General features: G+C 42.8%; 1 protein-coding gene and 1 pseudogene across 1 annotated transcript in view; both read right to left on the bottom strand.

Moving 5' to 3' along the window:
- LOC110497498 (storkhead-box protein 2) overlaps window positions 1-15,544 on the bottom strand; it is a 47,425-nt gene that overhangs the window by 15,961 nt on the left and 15,920 nt on the right. The window contains exon 2 of the mRNA XM_021573630.3: window positions 9,701-9,853. Coding sequence (XP_021429305.3) covers window positions 9,701-9,853 — 153 coding nt within the window. The remainder of the gene's footprint in view (window positions 1-9,700; window positions 9,854-15,544) is intronic.
- Window positions 6,508-7,612, bottom strand: LOC149975168 (E3 SUMO-protein ligase ZBED1-like; annotated as a pseudogene).

The raw sequence follows: 15,544 nt of genomic DNA, 5'->3' as shown, positions 1-15,544 counted from the left end.
ACCACTTTCCAAAAAAGCTATTCAAATTGGAAAGTGGATAAGGAATAGGTTCTACCAATCAATAGATAGAGCTGTAACCCATCAACCTCTCTCTTTATGGATGCAGTAAGTTATGTCAGAAGCTAGCAGATTCATTGCTTACCAACAACAGCTGCACATTTCAATAGCAATACATCATGTTTTAAAGTTCACTTTCCTTGCTTTGTCTGACAACACTATCATGAATCTAGCAAATATGTTTGTGGTTCAGAGTGCAGTATTTATTTCGTTTCAAAGCACACATCTTTGTTAGAATGTTCCTCATACTGGCTGTAGCCAAGGCAACTGTTGCCTAGCAAACGGATAACAATTGCCACCATTCACTCTAGATATTTCACCCATCACTTCTCATTGCACTTCTTTCAGTTTTCAAAGACAACAAAAGTAGTTTAGACACTGAACACAACTACTGACCACAACTATTGACCACACAACTACTGACCACAGCCACACAAATATCGACCCCAACACCACAACTACAGACCATAACTACTGACTCAACTACTGAACACACCTGCTGACCACAACCACACAACTACTGACCACAACCACACAACTAATGACCAAAACTACTGACCACAATCACACAACTACTGACTGCAACCAACTACTGACCACACAACTACTTACCGCAAATACTGAGCACAACTACTGAGCATAACTCCCGACCACCACTACTACCTACAACTACTGACCACAACACACCTACAGACTAACTCTTGGCCACAACCACACAACTCCCGACCACAAATACTGACCACACAACCACTGACCAATCACTAAACTACTGACCGCAAAACTACTGACTACAACTACTCACCACAACTATTGACTACAGCCACACAATTACTGACTACACAACTATTGAACACAACTCCTGACCACATACTGACCATGACCACATAACTACTGACCACAGCTACTGCCCACATCTAATAACTAAAACTACTGACCACAACTGACCACAATCACTTAACTACTGACCACAACTGCTGACCACACAACTACTGAACCACAACCACACAATTACTGACTACACAACTACTAACCATAACTACTGACCCTAACTACTGACCACAACCACACAACTGCTGACCACAACAACTATTTACAAAAACTACTGCCCAAAACGTAATGACCACAACTACTGACCTAAACTACTACCCACAACCACACAAATAATGCCCACAGCTACTGACCACAAAAAACACAACTACAGACCATAACTCCTGACAACAACTACTGAACACAACTCCTTACCACGACCACATAACTACTGACCTAAACTAGTGACCACAACCACTAAATTACTGACCACACAACCAAATAACTACTGACCACAACCACAAATGCTGACTACAACTACAGACAAACCACAAAACTACTGACTACAACTACTGACCACAACCAAACAACTACTGAATACACAGCTACTTACCAAACCACTGACCACAACTATTGACCACAACTGCTGTCCACAAACACACAACTACTGACCACAACTACAAAACTACTGACCACAACCACACAACTACTGAATACACAGCTACATTTGAAATCGGAAGTTTACATACACCTTAGCCAAATACATTTAAACTGAGTGTTTCATTCGTTCTTGACATTTAATCCCAGTAACAATTCCCTGTCTTAGGTCAGTTAGACCACCACTTTATTTTAAGAATGTGAACCGTCAGAATAATAGTAGAGAGAATTATTTATTTCTGCTTTTATTTTTTTAATCACATTCCCAGTGGGTCAGAAGTTTACATACACTCAATTGCCTTTAAATTGTTTAACTTGGGTCAAACGTCACAGGTAGCTTTCCACAAGCTTCCAACAATAAGTTGGGTGAATTTTGGCCCATTCCTCCTGACAGAGCTGGTGTAACTGAGTCAGGTTTGTAGGCCTCCTTGCTCACACATGCCTTTTCAGGTCTGCCCATAAATGTTCTATAGGATTGAGGTCAGGGCTTTGTGATGGCCACTCCAATACCTTGACTTTGTTGTCCTTATGCCATTTTGCCACAACTTTGGAAGTATGCTTGGGGTCATTGTCCATTTGGACCAAGCTTTGACTTCCTGACTGATGTCTTGAGATGTTGCTTCAATATATCCACATAATTGTCCTTCCTCATCATGCCATCTATTTTGTGAAGTGCACCAGCACCCCCACAACATGATGCTGCCACCTCCTGTGCTTCATGGTTGGGATGGTGTTCTTCGGCTTGCAAGCCTCTCCCTTTTCACTCCAAACATAACAATGATCATTATGGCCAAACAGTTCTATTTTTGTTTCATCAGACCAGAGGACATTTCTCCAAAAAGAACGATCTTTGTCCCCGTGTGCAGTTGCAAACCGTAGTCTGGATTATTTATGGTGGTTTTGGAGCAGTGGCTTCTTCATTGCTGAGCAGCCTGAGGGGCCTGAGGTAATGTCGACATAGCACTAGTTTTACTGTGGATATAGATCATTTTGTACCTTTTTCCTCCAGCATCTTTACAAGGTCCTTTGCTGATGTTCTGTGATTGATTTGCACTTTTCGCACCAAAGTACATTCATCTCTAGGAGTCAGAACGTGTCTCCTTCCTGAGCAGTATGACGGCTGTGTGGTCCCATGGTGTTTATACTTGCGTACTATTGTTCGTACAGATGAACGTGGTACCTTCAGGCGTTTGGAAATTGCTCCCAAGGATGAACCAGACTTGTGGAGGTCTACAATTTTTTTCTGAGTTCCTGGCTGATTTGATTTTCCCATGATGTCAAGCAAAGAGGTACTGAGTTTGAAGGTATGCCTTGAAATGCATCAACAGGTACACCTCCAATTGATTCAAATTATGTCAATTAACCTATCAGAAGCTTCTAAAGCCATGACATCATTTTCTGGAATTTTCCAAGCTGTTTAAAGGCACAGTCAACTTAGTGTATGTCATTTTCTGACCCACTGGAATTGTGATACAGTGAATTATAAGTGAAATAATCTGTCTGTAAACAACTGTTGGAAAAATTACTTGTGTCATGCACAAAGTAGATGTCCTAACCAACTTGCCAAAACTATAGTTTGTTAACAAGAAATTTGTGGAGTGGCTGAAAAACAAGTTTTAATGACTCCAAGTGTAAACTTCTGACTTCAACTGTACTTACCAAATGACTGACCACAACTACTGACCACAGCCAATGAACTACACAGCTACTGACTACAACCACACAACTACTGATCACAAAACTACTGAACCGCACAACTAATGACCACAAAAGCACAAATGCTGACCACAACCACACAAGTACTGACCATGTCTATACTGTAGGGTCCGAAGAACCTGCAACACAACTACAGAACTACTGACCACAACTACCGATCTGGTCTGCACTAGCTCTGACCCCAGCTCTGGTCCTGGGCATAGCTAGCTAGCTCTGGTTCGCACTAGCTCTGGTCTCCACTATAAATTATTACTACTTAAATGAGAATACATTAGCATATAATACCCAACAACAATAATTGTAACTCTTGAATAGTTCAAGCTAGAGACACCAACCCAATGTTCAGGCTGTCCTATCCTATAAACCAATCAAATCATTCAATCAATCTTTTCATCTATCTACTTTTTCAACTATAACCAGTCACTCAGGGGGCTCCCGAGTGGTGCAGCGGTGTAAGGCACGGCATCTCAGTGCTAGAGGTATCACTACAGACCCTGGTTCGATTCCAGGCTGTATCACAACCGGCCGTGATTGGAGTCCCATTGGGCGGCACACTATTGGCCAAGCATTGTCCAGGTTAGGATTTGGCCGGGGTAAATTGTAAATAAGAATTTCTTTCTAAACTGTCTTGACTAGTTAAATAAATAATAAAAACCACTGTAGACACAACCACCATCTTTCACATGTTCAGGCTATCCTAATTTCACATTCTTTAAAAAGTTAAATTTAACTTTATACATTTGCATACATTTCTATAAAATAAATCACCACCAGTAACTCTTGAACAGTTCAAGCGAGATACACCAAACCAACATTCATATGTTCAAGCTATCCTATCTTTTCATCTACCTACTTTTTCCAACTATAATCAGTCATCATCATTACTACTGCAGACACTACCACGACTATAACATATTTCTAAACCACACATACTTCAAAAGAAGCTGGCACCACACACACACACACCACATTTTCTTCAGGAAATTTACTTTTAGCCAAAAGCTAGCTATCAGTAGGTCTACATACACAGTTCGGAAAGTATTCAGACCCATTGACTTTCCCCACTTTACAGCCTTATTCTAAAATTGATTAAATATTTTTAATCATTAATCAACACACAATATCCCATAATGACAAAGCAAAAACAGGTTTTTAGAATATATATTTTTTTATATATGTATTCACACCCTTTACTATGAGACTCAAAATTGAGCTCCGGTGCATCCTGTTTCCATTGATCATCCTTGAGATGTTTCTACAACTTGATTGGTGTCCATCTGTGGTAAATTCAGTTGATTGGACATGATTTGGAAAGGCACACACCTGTATGTATAAGGTCCCACAGTTGACAGTGCATGTCAGAGCAAAAACCAAGCCATGAGCTAGAAGCAATTATCCGTAGAGCTGCGAAACAGGATTGTGTCAAGGCACAGATCTGGGGAAGGATTCCAAAAAATGTCTGCAGCATTGAAGGTCCCCAAGAACACAGTGGCCTCCATCATTCTTAAATGGAAGACGTTTGGAACGACCGAGACTCTTCCTAGAGCTGACTGCCCGGCCAAACTGAGCAATCGGGGGAGAAGGGCCTTGGTCAGGTAGGTGACCAAGAACCCGATGGTCACTCTGAAAGAGCTCCAGTGTTCCTCTGTGGAGATGGGTGAACCTTCCAGAAGGACAACCATCTCTGCAGCATTCCACCAATCAGGCCTTTATGGTAGTGGCCAGACATAAGCCCCTCCTCAGTAAAAGGCACATGACAGCCTGCTTGGAGTTTTCCAAAAGGCCCCTAAAGGACTCTCAGACCATGAGAAACGAGATTCTGTGGTCTGATGAAACCAAGATTGAACTCCTTGGCCTGAATGCCAAGCATCACACCTGAAGGAAACCTGGCACCAGGTGAAGCATGGTGATGGCAGCATCATGCTGTGAGGATGTTTTTCAGTGGCAGGGATTGGGAGACTAGTCAGGATCGAGGGAAAGATGAACGGAGCAATGTACAGAGAGTTCCTTGATGAAAACCTGATCCAGAGCACTCAGGACCTCAGACTGGGATGAAGGTTTATCTTCCAACAGGACAACGATCTTAAGCACACAACCAAGACAACACAGAAGTTGCTTCGGGACAAGTCTCTGAATGTCCTTGAGTGGCCCATCCAGAGCCCGGACATGAACCCGATCGAACATCTCTGGAGAGACCTGAAAATAGCTGTGCAGCGACCCTCCCCATCCAACCTGACAGTGCTTGAGAGGATCTGCAAAGAAGAATGGGAGAAACTCCCCAAATAGCGTCACACCCAAGAAGACTCGAGGCTGTCATCGCTGCCAAAGGTGCTTCAACAAAGTACTAAGTAAAAGGTCTGAATACTTATGCAAATGTGATATTTCATTTGCAAACATTTAAAAAAAACAGTCTGCTTTTTCATTATGGGTTAATGTGTGTAGATTGTTGAGGGGTAAAAAAAAAAACTTAATCCAATTTAGAAGTAGTCAAGGGGTCTGAAAACTTTCTGTATTCTACATAGTTCTTCAATAATCACAAAAATAATTTTAAAAGCGCGTCCATCACTAGAGCTGTCATCATATTTCTCTACCCAAATAATGGCCTACAACTTTCTAATCATTACATCATTCAACTCAAAACATACTTCAGTCACACTGAAAGTTTTATATTATTTATAGTTTTTTTTCCATTCGATAACAATAATTATCACAATGTTAATCAAATAATGTTTAAAAAGGTGCATATCTGCTTCAGACTCAAGAATGCCTAAACAAACCAAAGGCTTTAATGTTTCTTATTTATTGTCAGAAGCAGAACTCACAAATAACATTAACTCCAAAAAAATGAAGCTGTGAAGCCTTACAAGTCATGAGCAAGAAATATATATATTTTTTTTAAATAGCAAAAGTCAATATGCATTATAACTGTTAGCCTAAATAGCACATTATCATTTATGTTGGGGTAGTTGTCTTACAAGTTACAAGAAAGAAAGTAAAGTACGTCTACTGTCTCTAGCTTTAATGATAATTATCACAATTTTAATCAAATAATGTTTAAAAGGATCCTTTCTGCTTCAGACTCAAGCCTGCATGAACAAACCGAAGGCTTTAATGCTTTGGTTTATTTGATGGATCTTCCACCAGTCCAGTGGACTGGATTCACTGTCAGCATCAGGAGACTGAGGGTAGCAACTGAGTTCCTTTTCTACCAGCTGGATTTCAGTAAGACCTGTAGTAAGAAAGTTTTTTTGAAAAAATGCCCAGTGACTTTCACTTTTTAGCTGGCAGTTGTGGTGAAGCAGCAGCAACATCTCCCTGTGCTGGGCTTGGGTTTTCATGTCCCTCATTGACCATCTCTGAGACAGCTCTTGCTTTTATGTGGCCCACCTCCTCCTCTATGATGTAATGTGTTTTAAACCGAGGGTCGACCAACGAGGCTATGTCCAGGAGGTCATATGTGGCTAGGTCATCATATGTCTCATTCAGATAGTCCATGACTATTGTTTTGATGGTTTGGGTGAGCTCTGTTTCACCATCATCAGGTTTCATGACCTCTGTATTGAACAGGTGTAGTACTGGCTTCAAGTAAGACACACTGACATAAGACTCACCAGACAGAGCATCTGTAAATTCTAGGAGTGGGGTCAATGCCTGGTTGATGGACTCCAGAACATCTATATCTGTATAGGTGGGAGCTAAATGTCTTCTTGTCGCTGCACAAAACCTGTGAAATGGCTTTCTCCTGCTCCAGTACTCTTTGCACCATCTTTTGACGTGATCTCCGCCAGGTAGGCGACTCTGTCACCAACTTGTGCTGGGGTAGGCTGTGTTCTTTTTGAGCAACTGCCAGGCCTCTCTTCTTTTTCCACGAATAGGAAAAGGCACCTACCACTTTCTTACACACTCCAATTGCTCGATCCACCCGTTTGTCTCTACCCACTCTCTCTAAGAGAAATCAAGACATTTTAATAAAATGTTAAAATCACAATAATCCCTTTTAATTATGTACAAATGTAATATTTAACTTGAATCAGTAGATTAAAAAATATATACAATATACATAATTGACAAGGTTACTTACCAATGGCCAAGCGCAGACGATGTCCATAACATTGCAGTCCGGTCCATTAGTTGATTTGAGCGGCCTTCATTCGCACCACTATCCGCTGTTATGCAGACCTGTCTGTCTTGACAGTCCCCAGGAGGCGAGAGCGTCAATGAGTACCTCTGCTATAGCTTCACCCATATGGTCTTCGGGAAAGTATGATGTTTGAAGGCATTTGTTTTGAAGATTCCACTCTTTGTCAACATAGTGGATAGTGAGGCTAATATAAGGCTCTGGCATGTGACTAGACCACAGATCGGTGGTAGTAGCAAAATACGTCAAATCTGTCTTGAGCCGTTCCTCAACTTTTTACCTACATTCGGCGATTCAATTAAATTGAAAAGCCTCTTGAAACGTTCCTTTTCGACTGTGTTAATTGGTAGCATGTCCTTAGCGATGCAATGTATAAATAGCATTTGTGAGGTCTTTGTGACTTTTTGATGTTTGCTCATAGGGCATAAACGCTGTCAGTGTTGACTGCTTCGGGTGAACATCCCTCGATTGGCTGGTGCTTGAGTGCCGTTTATCAATACCGTTGCATAAACAAACTTTCTGCATGTTCCAAATAGTGATTTTGCTTCAAAAAGGTGAAAAGGGTTTGTCGTATTACCAGACTTGGTAGCCACCTGTCTACGGCACAATTTGCGCCGAACATTTCTCTGCTCTTTGTCGGACTTCAAAAAGCCAAACCACTTCCAAATATCTGAGACAGTTGAACCCTTTTTATCAATAATGTCTTTGCTGGAAGCTGCTTCTTCTCTATCGCTATCACTGCCACTGTTCTCGCCAACATCACTCATTTTTCATGGGTAATAGTTACTACTCCATCACTCTAGGTGCTAAGTGGTTTTTAGTGGGCGTATACCTCTCCACGTGACAGTCGTGAAGAGGGCATGAGACTCCAGCCACCCTAGTCATAGACTGTTCTCTCTGCTACTCTATGGCAAGCGGTACCGGAGCGCCAAGTCTAGGTCCTGAACAGCTTCTACCCCCAAGTCATAAGAACATCTAATCTAATCAAATGGCTACCCAGACTATTTGTATTGCTACTCTGTTATTATCTATGCATAGTCACTTTAATAACTCTACCTACATGTACATATTACCTCAATTACCTTGACCAACCGGTACCCCGCACATTGACTCTGTACCAGTACCCCTTGTATATAGCCTCGCTATTGTCATCTTACTGCTGCTCTTTAATTATTTGTTACTTTTATTTCTTATTTTCTGTAGGTATTTTTCTTAAAACTGCATTGTTGGTCAGGGGCTTGTAAGTAAGTATTTCACTGTAAGGTTGTATTCTGCGCATGTGACAAATACATTTGAATCACAGAGATACCGTGATGAGATTCTGAGGCCTATTGTCGTGTCATTCATCCGCCGCCGTCACCTCATGTTTCAGCATGATAATGTATGGCCCCAAATCGCAAGGCTCTGTACACAATTCCTGGAAACTGAAAATGTCCCATGGCCTGCATACTCACCCGACATGTCACCAATTGAGCATGTTTGGAATGCTTTGGATTGACGTGCACAACAGTTCCCGCCAATATACAGAAACTTCACACAGCCATTGAAGAGGAGTGGGAGAACATTCCACAGGCCACAATCAACAGCCTGATCAACTCTATGTGAAGGAGATGTGTCACACCAGATACTGACTGGTTTTCTGATCCACACCTCTACCTTTTTTCTTTTCTTTAAGGTACCTGTGACCAACAGATGCATATCTGTATTCTCAGGTCATGTGAAATCCATATTTTAGTGCCTAATTTATTTATTTAACTGAACTGATTTCCTTATATGAACTGTAACTCAGTAAATCCTTTGAAATTGTTGCATGTTGCGTTTATATTTTTGCTCAGTATATAACGCTGCTGCAGCGTGGAACCCTGGAATGAGTGAAGGGGACAGGGATTTTGAATGCCTTTAACAAACTGCCTCTCGACAACTATCAAATGGGCCATGAATGCATACACTACCATAAGGACATTGTGTGTGTGTGTGTGTGTGTGTGTGTGTGTGTGTGTGTGTGTGTGTGTGTGTGTGTGTGTGTGTGTGTGTGTGTGTGTGTGTGTGTGTGTGTGTGTGTGTGTGTGTGTGTGTGTGTGTGTGTGTGTGTGTGTTTTTTAAGGGGTTGCAGGGGTTGTGTTAATTAGGGCACGCAACAGAAAGTGTTTAAAAATGTTTCACAATGGAAAATGAAAATGAACGTTACTTATTGGAGAAGGCAAGGCAGTTCCTCCCTATTTCAGTTTGTTTATTCCATTTTGTGCCTAATCAACACAGCCTCAACATACCCATAGACTTAGTAATTGCGCTAACGCTATAAATTTCACACTGTAGCTACTGTACCTGGGAAGCAGGTGGCGAGGTGTTCCATCAGCGCCTCCTGGCTGACGGACTTGCGAGCAGAGTTCATTGCTGAGATAGCCAGACACAGGATCTCCCCCAGTGGGATGAACTGGGACTGGCTGATAGGAGACATGCTGATGGGAGACACATCACCTGCAGTAGGGAGAAACAGACTAGTCAGTGAATGAACTGTGGGTCTCAGAGTAGGAGTGCTGATCTAGAATCAGGTCCCTCCTGTCCATAATAATCTTATAATCACTATGATTTAAAAGGCAAAACTGATCAGCACTCCTACATAATATAGCCCCGGGATTCAGTAACTGACCGAATCTGAATGGTAGCAAAGCTCAGCAGTCTCCTCCCAGAACTAGTATCGCTTCATATGGTTATAATAGCGCTATCATTTTTAAGTCATGTCAATTAAAGAGGCACAAAGGTGATCATCTGTAAGGGAGATTGGGATAAATTGAGCTCCACTCTCCCCTATAAAATATCCCTGCCTTCTCTCACCACACATTTAGCCAGATCCCACCATATTAAAAAGCATGAGCCTTCAGAAACCCAAGCGTGAATACTCTGAGCCCGGTTCTAAATGAACTAGTCCTCGCAAAGACAAGGGAGGTGTAACCAATCACAATCAAGTTCGGCATTCACCAGTTTTCAAAGCTCTCCACCGGTAATGCACACACATTCTCTCAAGCAGTTGTCTAAGGGACTGCAGCTCAGTGCTAGAGATGTCACTACAGACCCTGGTTCGATTCCAGGCTGTATCACAACCGGCCGTGATTGGGAGTCCCATAGGGTGGCACACAATTGGCACAGCGTCGTTAGGGTTTGGCCAGGGTAGGCCGTCATTGTAAATAAGAATTTGTTCTTAACTGACTTGCCTAGTTAAATAAAAGGTCAAATAAAAATAGCTAAGCCAACAAACACTAGGTTAACTTGCCTAAATAGATTTTAAATACATTAACAGCAACATAAATATATACATAATCCCATTTGCTACTGACTTTGGGATATATTAACCAGTTTTCAAAAGACACTATTGTGTTATACAGTTTTAAACTGTTTTTATGTACAGAGGGAGGACACACGAAACTGCTCCCAGACTGAAGATTAGGCAGACCAACTTTCCAAATAGTGGAGAAGCCCTCAAAACCCACTAGTTGTTCTTTCAAGGAAAATAATACAAAAAAGGTCAATCTGAAGACCTCTCGTATTGCCCACCTTACTACAGTTGCAGTAAATATTTGTATGAATTCGACAACACATAATAAATGGAAACTTGATTAATATCACACCTTTTTCTGAAGTGGATGGTTCCACCCACTACTCTGACCGTTAACAGTGAAGTTCTTTGATATTTACATTGCGTTCGAGCAAAGTTGATGGAAACTCTACATTTTCACGCGTATACAAAACATTGAGGACACCTGCTCTTTCCATGACGTAGACTGACCAAGATAATCCAGTTGAAAGCTATGATCCCTTATTGATGTAATTTGTTAAATCCACTTCAGTCAGTGTAAAAATATATATATATATTTAATTTAACTAGGCAAGTCAGTTAAGAACAGATTCTTATTTACAATGAAGGCCATCCCCGGCCAAACACGGACGACACTGGGTCAATTGTGCGCCGCCCATCCCAAGATGTGATGCAGCCTGGATTCAAACCAGGTGCTGCAGTGATCGCTTGCACTATGATGCAGTGTCTTAGACCACTGCGCCACTCGGAGCCAAATAAAGGGTGAAGGGAAGGAGACAGGTTAAAGAAGGGTTTTTAAGCCTTGAGACAATTGAGACATGAATTGTGTATGTTTGCCATTCAGAGGGTGAATGGGCAAGACAAAATATTGAAGTCAACTAGACAACTACTAGCACACAGCACAGATCCCCATGCATATCCCACAAGACAAGACACCAGAGGTCTCTTCACATTCCAAGTCCAGAACAGACTATGGGAGGCACACAGTACTACATAGAGCCATGACTACATGGAACTCTATTCCACATGAGGTAACTGATGCAAGAAATAGAATCAGATTTAAAAACAGATAAAAATACACCTTATGGAACAGTGGGTACTGTGAAGAGACACACACGCACGGGTACAGACACAGGCATATGCACACAAACGCTAGCACACGTACTCAACACACATGTATATTGTAATATTGTTGTATGGTGGTATTATACATTTTGTATTGTAGATATATAGTGGTGTAATAATGTATTTGTATGTACTGTTTTCTATTTTGTTTTGTGTGTGATATAAGTGCCTTAATGTGTTTGGACCCCAGGAACAGTAGCTGCTGCCTTGGTAGAAGCTAATGGGGATCCCTAATAAATACAAATAAATACAACTGGGGGAAGCATTGAAGTCAAAATGGGCCAGCATCCCTATGGAACGGTTTCGACAAATTGAGGATGTTCTGAGGGCAAAATGGAGGGATGCAACTCAACATTAGGAAGGTGTTCCTAATGTTTGTTATATATAGTGTACCAATAAATACTATTTATCCTTGGTGTTGCTCAGTATCAGAAGCCCAATTACATATTGGTAATGGACCAAATGCTTATGTGACTATAACCATGTTTCCATTCAACCATTTTTATGCGAGTCAAGTACGTGTCGGATAAAAAAATATTTTTTAAATCACTATAGGCCTGACGGAAACACATTGTCAGTAAACTTCCCTAAATGTTGACAAAACAATATACATTCAACAGGGAAGAATAATGTTTTTGTCTGTGAAATAGATCATGCGACAATGGCAGTGGAAAAACTTTTTTTAAATTCTGTTGTTGATAGAATAACTGTCAAATAAACTACAGTCACGTGATGCTATGTGGTCCACTGACTATGACTTGGAAAAGAATGCAGTTTATTAGGCTACAGATTAAATAAATGATGATGAACTCTACATGGTGATGAAAGTGCACGGTGATGAGCTTGATACTAATTTCCAATAAATATCAAGGGTCTTCATTTGTATGCTTAATTTGTGTTTGGCTGCCAATTGAAAAAATAAATATTATGTTTCTGTTATCCACAATCTCAAAATGTACCCGCTGCACTATATTTGAGAGCTATTGGCAAGAGTGCATGTGCATTGGCAAATTTGCCATTTACCGCAAGGCTTTTTGTGGCAAAACCATTGACAGAATACAACATGGGATAGAAATACAAAACTTCTGTTTTTATTCAATAAATGAAAAGTAATAGGACAAAGTATTTTTTTAAAGTATTTATTCATTACACACAGCTTGCTATTCGCAACAAGCCAGTTTGATGGAAACTGTCATGTACTGTCATGTTGTGTCTTGTCTCTGTCCTTTCCCTTCACCCTGTCTCCCTCTGCTGGTCGTTGTTAGGTTACCTTTTCTCCCCCGCTTTCCCCCAGCTGTTCCTTGTCTCCTCTAACTACCCATTCACCCCGTTTCCCACCTGTTCCCTTTTTCCCTCTGATTAGGTCCCTATATCTCTCTCTGTTTCTGTTCCTGTCCTTGTCGGATTCTTGTTTGTTGTGTTTCATGCCTGAGCCAGACTATCGTCATGTTTGCTGTAACCTTGTCCTGTCCTGTCGGAATCTGCCGGTCTATCTGAGCCTACCTATGTTTGGTTATTAAAGAAGCTCTGTTTAAGTTAGTTCGCTTTTGGGTCCTCATTCACTCACCATAACAGAAGAATCCGACCAAGAATGGACCCAGCGACTTCGGATCCTCTCCACTCAGCCGTCGGGATCCAGGGAGCGATGCTAGGCAGACACGAGCAGGAAGTGTCTGCTGCTCGACATGCCGTTGAGACCCTGGCCACCCAAGTCTCCAACCTCACAGAACAGGTTCACCATCTCCGCCTCGATCCACCGGCCACTTCCAGGGCTTTCGAATCTCCGGAGCCCAGAATCAATAACCCGCCGTGTTACTCTGGGGAGCCCACTGAATGCCGCTCGTTCCTCACCCAGTGTGATATTGTGTTTTCTCTCCAGCCCAACACTTACTCCAGGAGCACTGCTCGTGTCGCCTACGTCATATCTCTCCTTATTGGACGGGCTCGTGAGTGGGGCACGGCAATCTGGGAGGCAAGGGCTGAGTGTACTAACCAGTATCAAGACTTTAAGGAGGAGATGATACGGGTTTTTGATCGATCTGTTTTTGGGGAGGAGGCTTCCAGGGCCCTGTCTTCCCTATGTCAAGGCAATCGATCCATAACAGACTACTCTATTGAGTTTCGCACTCTTGCTGTCTCCAGTGGCTGGAACGAGCCGGCCTTGCTCGCTCGTCTTCTGGAGGGTTTCCGCGCAGAGGTAAAGGATGAGATTCTCTCCCGGGAGGTTCCTTCCAGCGTGGATTCCTTGATTGAACTCGCTATTCGCATTGAGCGACGGGTTGATCTTCGTCACCGAGCTCGTGGAAAGGAGCTCGCGCTCTCCGTCGCCTCCCTCTCCGCATCACTACCATCTTCCTCTGCCGGCTCGGGTGCTGAGCCCATGCAGCTGGGAGGTATCCGCATCTCGACTAAGGAGAGGGAACGGAGAATCACCAACCGCCTCTGTCTCTATTGCGGTTCCGCTGGTCATTTTGTCACTTCATGTCCAGTAAAAGGCCAGAGCTCGTCAGTAAGCGGAGGGCTACTGGTGAGCGCTACTACTCCTGTCTCTCCTTCAAGATCCTGCACTACCTTGTCGGTCCATCTACGCTGGACCGGTTCGTCAGCTTCCTGCAGTGCCTTAATAGACTCTGGGGCGGAGGGCTGTTTTATGGACGAGACCTGGGCTCGGGAACATGACATTCCTCTCAGACAGTTAAAGGAGCCCACGGCCTTGTTCGCCCTGGATGGTAGTCCTCTCCCCAGGATTCAGCGTGAGACGCTACCTTTAACCCTCACTGTTTCTGGTAATCATAGTGAAACCATTTCTTTTTTAATTTTTCGTTCACCTTTTACACCTGTTGTTTTGGGCCATCCCTGGCTAGTTTGTCATAATCCTTCCATTAATTGGTCTAGTAATTCTATCCTCTCCTGGAACGTCTCTTGTCATGTGAAATGTTTAATGTCTGCTATCCCTCCTGTTTCCTCTGTCTCTTCTTCACAGGAGGAGCCTGGTGATTTGACAGGGGTGCCGGAGGAATATCACGATCTGCGCACGGTGTTCAGTCGGTCCAGGGCCACCTCTCTTCCTCCACACCGGTCGTATGATTGTAGTATTGATCTCCTTCCGGGAACCACCCCCCCCCGGGGTAGACTATACTCTCTGTCGGCTCCCGAACGTAAGGCTCTCGAAGATTATTTGTCTGTAGCTCTTGACGCCGGTACCATAGTCCCCTCCTCCTCTCCCGCCGGAGCGGGGTTTTTTTTTGTCAAGAAGAAGGACGGGTCTCTGCGCCCCTGCATAGATTATCGAGGGCTGAATGACATAACAGTGAAGAATCGTTATCCGCTTCCTCTTATGTCTTCAGCCTTCGAGATCCTGCAGGGAGCCAGGTTTTTCACTAAGTTGGACCTTCGTAACGCTTACCATCTCGTGCGCATCAGGGAGGGGGACGAGTGGAAGACGACGTTTAACACTCCGTTAGGGCACTTTGAATACCGGGTTCTTCCTTTCGGCCTCGCTAACGCTCCAGCTGTCTTTCAGGCATTAGTCAATGATGTCCTGAGAGACATGCTGAACATCTTTGTTTTCGTTTACCTTGACGATATCCTGATTTTTTCACCGTCACTCCAGATTCATGTTCAGCACGTTCGACGTGTCCTCCAGCGCCTTTTAGAGAATTGTCTTTTTGTGAAGGCTGAGAAGTGCACTTTTCATGCCTCCTCCGTCACATTTCTCGGTTCTGTTATTT

Source organism: Oncorhynchus mykiss, chromosome 19, assembly GCF_057628025.1.
Source record: "Oncorhynchus mykiss isolate SJ-2025 chromosome 19, ASM5762802v1, whole genome shotgun sequence".
NCBI classification, from domain to species: Eukaryota; Metazoa; Chordata; class Actinopteri; order Salmoniformes; family Salmonidae; genus Oncorhynchus; species Oncorhynchus mykiss.
This window is presented reverse-complemented; position numbering and strand designations above follow the sequence as displayed.